The 12,732-nt window shown below is 35.1% G+C and overlaps 1 protein-coding gene across 1 annotated transcript in view; it reads right to left on the reverse strand.

The window, feature by feature from the left end:
• The window catches only part of LOC140451367 (SET and MYND domain-containing protein 4-like), a 60,218-nt gene that overhangs the window by 24,987 nt on the left and 22,499 nt on the right, over window positions 1-12,732 (reverse strand). Inside the window, exon 4 of the mRNA XM_072545127.1 lies at window positions 330-504. Within this exon, the coding sequence (XP_072401228.1) occupies window positions 330-504 (175 nt within the window). The remainder of the gene's footprint in view (window positions 1-329; window positions 505-12,732) is intronic.

A 12,732-nucleotide genomic window follows, 5' to 3' on the forward strand; every position in this document is an offset into this window, starting at 1 on the left:
AGAGGAAAAATTCCCTAAAGAATGGAAAACGGGACTTACGAAAACTGGAGAGGATACAATAAGTAAATTAACAGCAATAATTCTAAACGAACCGAATGACTAACAGTGTGGTACCAATGTTAAGAAAGGAACAAGCCAGCTTCAGACCGAACAAACAAATTGTAGGACAAGAAGTGCCAACAATGTAGTGAATTAGTTGAAGACGTACATGTCCAACATATTCTTCCTTTTCTTGATAGAGTTTCGCGATCTCTTCGCTATATGGGTCTAGTGTAATACTTACAGAGAATCTCGTCTTGATTTTGAAAATGCTCAATGACTTGACTTACCTCTATCGTCGACTAATGTTATGCTGAGAAACTTTTGTATTTCCCCGACACATTTATCGAAATCGTCTTTTTGGCCAGTCTCGACGAAACAATCCGCTTTCCTGAAGTAAATTTTCGGTATGAGATCCACTGGATAGTCAGTTTTGAAACACAGATCTATGTCTTTCAAGCAGTTCTAAAAAAAGAAAGCATAAATAGATATTTTAATTACCACGTCTCATTTACTATATTAAGTAATAATATTGAAGATATTGAAGAGAGTATTTACTCTGATAATAAAAGTAATTGGACAAGTTTTAGTTAAAAATGTTTGAAGATCATTTTTCTAGGCTTGCTATTTATTTGAATGATTTCTATGCATAAATGGCTGTTTATGGTTGGAGAGAAAGAAGTTAAAAAGCCGGACCGCAGGACCGTAATGGTCCTGCTATGAATCTACATTTACGTTCGCCGATTTTGGCGGTAAAATCTCCTATAACTAAAAAAGTTATAGTGACTTTTTAAGTTGTGGTTCAGAGGCACCTTGTGCATCAGTATTATATGCATCACTATTCTATCAACATCCCCGTCATAAACCGCACGGAGCCAATTGAAAACACCGTCCAGGATCGTAGCGGACAACTGTGAAAGGAGCGCTGATCAGCTGACGAGGCGGAACCTAGGAAAAAGCTTTAGTTTTAGGAACTTAGTAGTTCCCTAACTACTTTAGTTAGACAACTTTTGAATGTTGTTGAGTTGTAATAGTTTTGTAGTTAAGCTAATATAGAACTAGAGAAGGAGTTAGAAAGAACTCTAAGAGAACTAAGAAAAGTGTTAAGGGTGAAACATGTTCAATCATCCCGCAAATTCTTCCAATTTTTTTGCCCTCACAAAATTCCTTTAGTTACTCCCATGGTTAACAAATCCTTAAAAGAATTACGCTATGCTTTCTAATTGGCATATCGAGGGCAAATCATGGTTCTCTGTGTTCCTTTTCCTTCTCAGAAACAAGTCAATAGCTTGTGCGTTTTGTCTCTCGACTAACCCTTCACTTCTAAGAACAGGTATAATTCTCTGGATTTCTAAAAAACCTCCGAAAATCAATTTAGTCCCTTTCACCCCAGTCGCTCCACAATTCTAAAGTACAATTCTCCTAAAGTAATCTCGCATGGGCAAAAAACAATCTCCTCTTTAGAGAAAATTTTAGCTCTGATACGTATTTCGAAAACTATTACTTTATTTGTGTACCAGATTTCGAGTTAAGCAGGTCAACTTGGCGGTAAGTCGTTTATTCAGATTATGTCTTGCAACTGACCCGCTAATTTCAATTTTTTTTATTAATTATTGACTTGATGACACTTCTGTTTGCCTCCATACATCCTACTTCGCATATCGTATCGTATCTTGTAGCCGGCATAATGTAAGTTGCATATTGCCTATTGCATCTTACATTAAAGCTGCATATATCTGGCCGTTGAGTTCACTATTCTTCGTTCACAAATTGTTGAGAGCACGAAATATGCCTCAAACTCATAAAACGGTCGTAAATCATAAGCGTTCCTAAGGTGTTTATTCATTAAATAATAATATAATGTTTTAATACTGTTATATATAATATTGATAATATTTTAATACTAATATATTAGCAAAAAAACAATTAAAACTTTCACGACTAATGTTGGTTATTATATTATATTAATAAAAATAAGAATTTAACCATTAACAATTTTGTAAATAAGAATACCTTATCTCTTTGGATATTTCTATACTAATCTTCGCGTTTAATCACTTTACTAGAAAACCTGGAATTCATATCCGAAGGTACTATTCGTTGCAAGATAATTAAGATGGAATTCCCCAGATTTTTAATAATATAATTATATTCGAAACTTAACTTGAAAGGGTGAAGTTATTACGAACGAAAACAATTTTTTTTGTTTAGTACGTTTTTGGTCGCATGTAATTTACGGCTCGTCGGTGTTTCCGCGTCTACGGCAGTAATTAGCGTCTCAAATATTTTTTTTGCGAATTATATGCAGTGCGTGAGTGATTTTTTATTCCATATACCTACGAACATATACGTACCTTTCGCTCGTGCTCGTTTTGTTGGATTGTTTGTGATGGCTTCATCATCAAGTTTTACACCGGTACTGTTGCGTACAGTCAGTAAGTCTGTCTATTCACCAAGAGAGAAGACTATTGTCCTGAATGTTCACGATGCTCTGGTTTCTCAGAATCCCACAAACACTGTTCGCAACATAGTCGAAAGTTGTGCCAACATGACTGGCGTAGGAGAGTCAACTTTATATAGGTTCCTATCAGAAAGAAAAAAACACGGTATAGCTAACCCAAACACAAACGAAAACTTAAAGAGAGGGAAAAAGCCTATTGAAATTGATGAATTTGCCAAAAATGGTATTCGAAGGAAAATTCATGGATTTTTTTTTCAAAAAAGAAATACCAAACCTAAACAAAATTTTACAAGAAGTTAGAGACGACCCAGATTTGCCTCATATCGGACGAACTAAATTGTGGCAAGTTTTAAAAGAATTAAATTTCCGGTGGGAGAAATCAGACCGAAAATCACTTTTGATTGACAGGGAGGAGAAGATGATGTTGGAGAAAAAATTATCTAAGATTCATACGAAAATTCCGGGCTGAAGAAAGGCCCATCTTCTACCAGGATGAAACGTGGGTAAACTCAGGTCATACTCTAAAAAAAATTTGGTCAGATAAAAATATATTAAGCTCCAGGCAAGCCTTTATGAAAGGTTGGTCTACTGGTATCTCCCCACCTTCTGGTAAAGGCAGTAGATTAATAATTTCTCACATTGGCAGTGAAAAAGGATTTGTTAAGCATGGTTTGTTGAAATTTCATTCCAAAAGCACAAAAGACTATCACGAGGAGATGACAGCTGATGTTTTCGAAGAGTATTTTGAGCAAATGATTGAACACATACCACCAAATTCAATTATAGTATTAGATAATGCACCTTATCATTCACGACTAGTAGAAAGACTTCTAACGAATGCGTGGAAGAAACAGGATATTCTTGACTGGCTGCGGAATAAGTATCTGCCTTACGAAGATGGAATGGTAAAAGCAGAACTTTTAAAAATTGCCCGGCAACACAAATCTAAGTTCAAGAAATACGTAGTTGACAAAATGGCGGAAGGGCGAAACATCACAGTCTTTAGACTTCCACCCTACCACTGCGAAATAAATCCAATTGAACTCATTTGGGCACAAATGAAAAGTTATGTGGCTAGAAAAAATACGTCATATAAAATACAAGCTGTACGTGAATTGTTATACGAGTCTTTATAACATATTACAAAACAAAACTGGAAAGATGCAGTAAGACATGTAATAGAAGAAGAACAAAAAATGTGGGATCTTGATAACATAATTGATGCGACCGTAGAGATTATTAACCCTCAAGACGACTCGGATTCCGAAGTTGATCCTATTTATTTTGAATTTGAATAGTTTTTTAATCGTAATTATATAAGGTAAGTAATAGTAGTTGTAATCGTAAGGTATTAAAGGGGAAAGGCGCAAAATGTCGCCTGTCAAAATGTTGAATGTGTTTTAAATGTATCCATTTTTTTTTTCAAATCCTGAGAAAACTAAAAAGCATTTTTGAAAAATTTAAAGGCAGAATGAAATATTTTTTAGAATAAATAAAAAGTTTCTTTTGCATGCAATATTTTCAATTAAAAATTATACTATATTTTCTCTTTTATTTTCACCCCTGTTACATAACATATAAAAATAAACATTGTAGAAGTTTTCAGGGACTTTCTGCCCTGAGTAATAATGTAATCTTTCATTCTGCGTTTAAATTTTTCAAAAATATTTATTAGTTTTCTCCGGATTCGAAAATAATGGATACATTTAAAACACATTGGAAATTTTGCCAGGCGACATTTGGCGCCTTTTTCCTTGATTAAATAAATGTATCTTTTACAAATGGCAAGAAACTTTTTATTTTTGAATAAAATAAATAAGTTTTATTAAAAAATACAATTTACATAAGTACAATTTAAAAAAATATATTTATTTAATTCAAATAAATGTTTCAATCATATACTCTACGACACTGGTTGTTCATCTCTAATCATTCAAAATACCCCCGTAATAGGATTATAAGGTATTGTATTCCTTCAGATATAAGGTGGGTTAGCCGAAAACGTCTTAAACCGTCAGTTTTAGGTGGGTTTTTACTATTATATCGTATTACCTATCCTCTCTGTATTTCAGTTTTCTAATTAGGGTTAAACTTGTAGTGAGCTATCAACAAATTGTGAACCGACTGTAGATATCATCCTGCCGGTGTATTACCTATGATAGTGTGCGTGTTTCTGTTGACACAACCGCCGAATGGTCACAACTACTGCATCCTTACCTGAGACACGACAGACACGTGCCAATCTGCCAATATGAACCTGTGAGTACATTTTATTGTTTTCTTTTATTCGACACAAAAGCCGAGAGTTTTACCATCAGAGATACTAAATCCCGTTGTAAGTGATTTATAACATTCCCATACTTTATTTTTCTTTGTAACAAAGGAGTATTCATATTATAAGTACGGTCAAATTACTGCTGATTAATTTATACGCATATATTTATCTGTTTTGCTTACCTTTATTTAAATGTTATTAGCGTTTAGTTAAACATAAACAAAAGGTTTAGAAATTCTATCACCTCAACAAAAACATATCCAGGCGCAGATATCTTCTCAGATCATAGCCTATTGGTTGCAAATATCAACATACGATTCAAAATAATTCATAAGAAAATGAGGCCCAAGATAGATATGTGAAGAACATAAATTAAATAGTTTGATGAGCCATCATCAAAATGAATCAAGACGAAAGATTAAGAGGCCATCGATACAAATTGAAAAGGGAACAAACTACTACAAGGTTCAGGGTGAACTTCTTGCCAAATAGAATCTTTAATATCTGGAACAATTTGGATCAAGACACCATATCGGCAACTAGTGTTAACATCTTTAAAAATAAACTTGACAGTGGTTTATTTTATTTATAGGATTTTTTTTCTTGGACAGCATTATTTATTTATTTATTTATTGTCTCACCATTCAACTTTTGTATGATATACTTAATTGTTTATGTTTACTTAACTTTATAATTGGTATTTGTTTTATAAGGATGTTTTTTATTTTTGATTTTTGGGCATAATAGGAGCTCGCTCCTCTGCCCTTATTTGTAATATAATAATAATAATAATAATAGTGTACTTAAGTTACTCCTTACTATCATTCACTCGCGCATATACATCAAATTAGAAGAACACCTGAGTGAAGTTCAATTTGGATTCAGAGCAGGACTCGGAACGAGAGAAGCCCTTTTTAGTTTGCAAGTTCTAATACAAGAGACAGGGATGTCAACTGCGACGTGTATGCATGTTTCATTGATTTCGAGAAGGCATTTGATAAAGTCCCACATGGGAAACTAATCGATATCCTAAAAACATCAGGGCTCGATAGTAAGGATATAAGACTGATCTCAAACTTATATCTCCAACAAAAAGCAACAGTACGATTAGAAAATGAACTAACCCAGATCTTCACAGTCGAAAAAGGAGCAGTAAAGGTGGCCAACTTATAAACAATATTAGATATGCAGGATGATTGATAACGTTGTAGAAGTATGTAACAAATACGGCTTAAAACTAAATTGCAAGAAGACAAAAATAATGATCATTAGTTAGAACACCAACATAAACGCCCAAATTACAATAGGCGATACACCGTCAGAAAGAGTGGAAACAATATGCTATTTGGGCTGCAATATTAAGATTACTTGGGATCACAGCTACGAAATAAAAACTCGTATTGAAAAAGCCAGAAGCTCTTTTAACAGCCTTAGGAAGATTCTCTGTAATTTATCTTTAAGTATCAATATGCGCATAAGAATTCTCAGATGTTAAGTCTTTGGTGTCCTCTATGGAGTAGAAAGCTGGAGCCTTACAGAAGATGCCATAAAACGATTAGAGACATTTGAAATGTGGTGCTACCGACGTATGTTGAGGGTCTCATATATACACCACACAAGTAACATAACTATTCTCCAGAGGCTAAGAAAAGACAAAGAAATTATTAACACCATAAAAAACAGAAAATTGGCTTACTTGATTTTGTATTGTATTGCTTTCTGTGTTGAATTCTTCCCTTTATAAGCAATTCTGATTATTCTAGGACCGATAGTTTTCTCTATGGTAAGTTGTTACGCGCGGTATGCCGATACTTCTTCTACTGTTTGATATTTTACCCCTTGGTCTTTTGACGACTCTAGTCTGGTCTATTCTACTTACAAAATTATTCGTTTACATTCGTTTACCCTGTAGGAACATTTTCTTCTGATGTCTTTACCCTTCTTTCGGCCTTTCAGCGTATTTACTATAATTATTCTCATCTATTTTCATCTTCGCAATTTATAATAGCCTTTGTGTTCTTTTTTATTCATTATTGATTTTATCTCAGTTTTAAAATGTCGGTTAGGCCATACATATAGTGCTATTAAGACATCCTGTTATTTTATTCATCTCTCACTTCTCTCTCCATGCTTGGGCGGGTTTTTCGGAGTTACGCCAGTAATAAAGAAGATAATGCTCTTATCTCCTTATTTGTTCCTCCAAATCTCTTTACTCGACGATCTTTTCGTTGTATTACACGTTAATGGTCAGACGGCATTTACGGTGTGCCGTACTACAATTAGTTTAAGTTCTATGGCATTCTGGGTCGAATAACCTCTTTCTCTCCTCCTCCTCTATCCTTTATCATTCGTAACGATGTGGTGACATTATGGTATTTGACGAGTGGTTGCTATCCATTCTTCTCTCTCCTGGGCGCGGTGTGCTGTCTCAGACAGAGAGTAACCGGTAGCGCACTTTATTTGGTCTGACCATCGGAGTGGCGATCTTCCTTGAGTTCTTTTACTATCTACCTTGCCTTCAACCACCAACCTCTCCATGCCTTCCATTCGTCTGGTAATGTGTCCAAAGTACCTCAATATAATTTGGTTGATGATTGTGGTAAGCCTAGTATTGATGTCGAGTTTTGTCGATATTGAGACATTTGTGCGATGTGCTGTCCAGGGTATGCGCATCATTCCCACATTTCATAGGCCATTATACGTCGTTAGTCGGACTTTTTAATGGTCCAAGTTTCTGACGCATAGGTAGCGATAGGAAAGATAAGCGTCCGTACTAGGCGCAGTTTCGTGTTCCTGGTGATGTCCGTATCTTTCCAGATTTTAGTAAGTTTGACCGTTGCTGCTCGGCCCATTGTAAGGCGTCGACGTATCTCTTCTTCGCATCTACCATTGTTTGTGATAACAGAACGTAAGTAATTAAAACGGCTTACCACTTTACGCGCTACCACAAACCCCGCTACATTTCGTATTTCCGGCTGGTTATCTCTAATTCGATCGATTATCATTACCTTGTTTTTCTGTACATTAATTTTAAGTCCATATTAACGACTAATAGTACATAGTCTCTTCATGATGTATTCAAGGTCATTTGTTGATGATGCTAGTACTAAAGTGTCGTCAGCAAAGCGGAAATTGCTGATTTTTCGGCCTCCCACTGATATTCCTCCTTGCCATCCGTCGAATACAATGCGCATGATGTGTTCGCTGTACATATTGAATAACGTGGGAGAGATAATACATCCTTGACGAACACCGGCTTTTAGTTTAAAATTATTGGAGCATATGTTGTTGATCAAGGCAGATACGAGCTACTTCAATGCATTTTGCAAGGTAAAATTGAAGGAAAAAGGGCCCCAGGACGAAGAAGACTATCCTGGCTTGCTAACCTGATCCTGGCTTCAACCTGAGAGCATGGAATAGAAAGAGCTCAACACAGCTATTTCGTATAGCAACCAACAAAGTCATCATAGCCAGAATGATCGCCAACGTTCGGAACGGACAGGCACCCTAGAAGAAGAATGTTGTTGACTCTTACGTTTGCTGTGTTGTTGATATACAGTTGTTTCAGTAGGTATATTAGATGTTTGGGGGTACCCATTTATCTCAGTATTCCCCACATTTTACATTAGTCTTAGTGTTTCTTTGTATTTTCCAGGATCTTTAGCCTGGAATATTTAATTGTTTTATTTGTTTCGGTTTTTTTACGAAATTTGATACGGAATTCGGATTGTAACAGTTTATGGTCTGTTTTGCAATCAGCCGCTGGTTTTGTCTTTACGTTGACTACTGAACTTTTCCATCGTTTGCTGACAAGAATATAATCTATTTGATTTTTATATCTTCTCCCTGGTGACGTCCAAGTTGATAGTCTTCGCGGATGATGCTTAAACATGGTGTTCATAATACTAAGTTCAGTGTCGATGACAAATTGTAACAACCTTTCTCCTCTCTCATTTCGTTCACCTATTCCAAACCCACCAACTGTTCCTTTCAGCAGATCTTCTGTTGTTGTTTATTGGATGTTGGTCATTTATTGGAAAGTATTCATATACACATTTTGCCAGGTTCTTCTGTACCAATATTGCTACGGCTTTTTGACCGGTTTTATTGGCTCCCGACATGAATATTTTATAGTAGTTGGATTCCCAGTGACCCTGACCTTCCCAGTGGGTTTCTGAAACTCCACATGTCTACTTTTTTTCTCATAAGCTCTCCTTCTAAGATATGTAGTTCCTGGTTCTAACAAACCTCTAACGTTCCATGTGGCTATACGGTGTCTTGTACGTAGTTTTATTTTTAGGTTTCCAGTCACCAATTTCGCAGATGTAGCCTGGTTGCAAACATCCATCTGCCAGGTCACTACCCAAGAAATCGGACAACTGTCCTAGTACAAAAAAAACGTATCATTGCTCATAGTTGTCAAAATGATTGTTTTGGTTTTCCGAGTTCAAATCGTCATATTAAATTCTTTTGTCCTTGTGTTGAATCCGTCGACTAGACTTTGTAGACTATCTTCATCTTGGACAGTCAATATTACGTCACCTGAATAAGAAGAGTCTTTTAACTTATTTTTTCAATCTTTCTGTGTTGACGCTTTTTATGACTTCATTCCTGATTAAATTAAAGATCATAGGGCTTAATAAGTTCATCTGTCTTATTCCGTTGCCTATGTCTATAGGTTTTGTAAGATATCTAACTATTCTTTATAACTACTAATAGTTTTTATGATCTTCAAGAAACTTTCTCTGTTATACAAAAGATGAACTATATATTTGACTGTAATTGAAAAATTTATTTTTATTCATCAGTTTAGACTTCTTAAATGCATTTTTGTCCAGCTAATGGGGCATTTTTCCACATTCGCACGAAGTGTATTGGAGAAAATAGAAATTTAACATTCTAAAGCTTTAATGATTTGAGGAAATAAAAGAATCGACAATATTTTTAGGATATGTATGTACTTAACAAATATGTATATTATTTCATATATAATCTGCAAGTAATTTGGTCACTACCTCAAAACTACACAAAAAATTGTACCTACAAAGGTTATTTTTTAATTTGATATTTATTAAATTAATGTATAATGACATAATATACATTTACGACAAACAATTATCAGTAGTAATATTTTTAGGACATTGATAACAGACGAGATAATTTCATGACAATCGAAAGCTCGTTCCTTGGTAACAGCACGAAGCCGAAGGCTGAGTGCTGTTACCAAGCAACGAGCTTGAGAAATTTGTCATGAAATTATGAGGCATTCATCAATGTCCGAGGGATATTCGGCGGATAATTTTTCGACTGTTCTAACAACCATTCAAATTTCGTCATTTTGTGTCATGTGGAACAATTTCACCCAATCATGTCAACATTAGACTGATAATTGCATGCAGTGCAATTTTCAATCCCTATGACAACTTCATCCAAATAAATTTCAAAATGTCACGTTTCGGCAATGAGAATGTTCAAAGTATAAATGATTATAAATATTATGCGTGGTAATAGATCTTGTATAATAGAGAACAGCAACGAATCTGATGTTAACTTAAATTTTAATAATTGTACTTTCACTAACTGTACTTTTATTAAATAAATGTTTCGTTATGTTGAGTTATGATTTTTTTTTTTTTTTTCGAAAAATTATCCGCCGAATATCCCTCGGACATTGATGAATGCCTCATAATTTCATGACAAATTTCTCAAGCTCGTTGCTTGGTAACAGCACTCAGCCTTCGGCTTCGTGCTGTTACCAAGGAACGAGCTTTCGATTGTCATGAAATTATCTCGTCTGTTATCAATGTCCTAGGGATATTACTACTGATAATTTTTCGAAAAAAAAAATCATAACTCAACATTACGAAACATTTATTTATTAAAAGTACAGTTAGTGAAAGTACAATTATTAAAATTTAAGTTAACATTAGATTCGTTGTTTGACATTTTGAAATTTATTTGGATGAAGTTGTCAAACTCGATCGTGTTGTCATAGGGATTGAAAATTGCACTGAATGCAATTATCAGTCTAATGTTGACATGATTGGGTGAAATTGTTCCACATGACACAAAATGACGAAATTTAAATGGCTGTTAGAACAGTCGAAAAATTATCTTGTTAATTAATTAATTACTATACTGTACATAAGAATAATTATTTAAAAAACAATAATTTAGAGAAAGACGTAATAGAGACACATATAACTCTTTCAAACAATTAATTTTGGTCTACTTTAAACGAACAAATAGAAGTAACATGTAGCTTTTTTTGCTTAAGTTAGATATTAGTGACAACTTTACTCACACAAATTTTAAAAATGTATAAATATGTTTCTACGATTGTTTACAATGTTCCAGAAGAATCAGAACAGCGATACAGAGCTCAAGAACTGCTTACCGTAACTTGTGTTCAAAATATTTTAGTCATTATCTAGTATTTAGCTGTACTTACCAACGATTCTTAAATAATTACTACATATCTTATGGCGGGACCACACTTCGCTATGCGTTATGCGCCATATTCGACCTCATAAGACGAAGTGTGGAGAGTACATTCGTCATTATTTGCTTTATTCACACGCATAAGCAAATACGTCTATCCGTTCACTTATCGGTTTTTTGACTCAATTTGACTCGAATAGCCAAATGCGTGTGGTCTGTACTTTTGTATGGATGTGAAACTTGGACTTTAAACGCCGATATCATGAATAAAATCGAGGCGTTTGAGATGTGGTTGTATCGAAGGATACTAAAAATTCCATGGACTAGCAGAACCAGAAACGAAGAAGTTCTTCGAAGAATGGGACATCAACGAACTCTATTAAATATTATTAAGAGGCGTAAACTAGAATATCTTGGACATATAATCAGAGGACCAAGATATGAGTTCCTTCGGCTAATTCTCAACGGTAAAATCGAAGGAAAGAAATGGATAGGACGGAAGAAACTCTCTTGGTTGAGGAATTTGCGGCAGTGGACAGGTTTGACAGCGGACCAATTGCTACTACACGTAGCGCAAGACCGAGATCAGTATAACAATATTATAAGCATGGTAGTCGCCGACGTTCAGTAGGGATATGGCACTCTAGAAGAAGAAGCCGAATGCACGCCGAATGTATGTGTCGACTGCCCATACTTCGCTCGCACCGGTGGTTGTCTCGCTGTATATCTTAACCTAACTTTATTATAATTTTCGTTATTCTTGAGCCATTAATTCGACAAATTTGTGTGTTTCTGTACAACTATCGTACTTAATACGCTTTGATTTATGGTGTACCTACTGTGAAATGTAGTGGACAAATGATCTTCTTCTTCTTAGTCGTTGACCTGATGCAGGTATCGTGATATCATGAAGCTATTAGCTAAATTTCCCAATGTTCCTCCACGTTTTTCTATCTTCTGCCATTCTAGCACATTCTGACAATGGAGCGCCAATGGTAGCAACAATATGGTCCGTGTATCGTGTGGGAGATCTACCTCTATTTCTTTTGCCTTCTACTTTTCCCTGGATGGTAAGTTTTTCAAGACCATTTCTTCGAAGCACATGTCCAAAATAGCTTATTATTTGTTCTGATATTTGTGTTCTCAGTCTTTTCTTTATGTTTAGCTGGTCCAATATGGATTCATTTGTTCTTCGGGCCACCCACGGTATTCTCAGCATTCGTCTCCAGCAGTACATCTCAAATACATCTATGTTCTTTTTGTCTTTCTCAGTAAGGGTCCAGCATTCCGATGCATAAGTAAAAACTGGAAAAACTAGACTTCTTACTAGTCTCATTTTTGTATCGGTAGTTATTTCATGGCTTTTCCAAATTTTTGTTAATTTTGCCATAGCGCTTTTTGCGATTGCTGACCGCCGCTTTATTTCTTCAGTACAGCCTCCTTTGTTGGTTATTAATGAGCCCAGATACACAAATTTATCTACAACAGCGATATTGTTTATCATGACCAGATGATT

The sequence above is a fragment of the Diabrotica undecimpunctata genome, chromosome 9 (genome assembly GCF_040954645.1).
Source record: "Diabrotica undecimpunctata isolate CICGRU chromosome 9, icDiaUnde3, whole genome shotgun sequence".
In the NCBI taxonomy this organism is placed as follows: domain Eukaryota; kingdom Metazoa; phylum Arthropoda; class Insecta; order Coleoptera; family Chrysomelidae; genus Diabrotica; species Diabrotica undecimpunctata.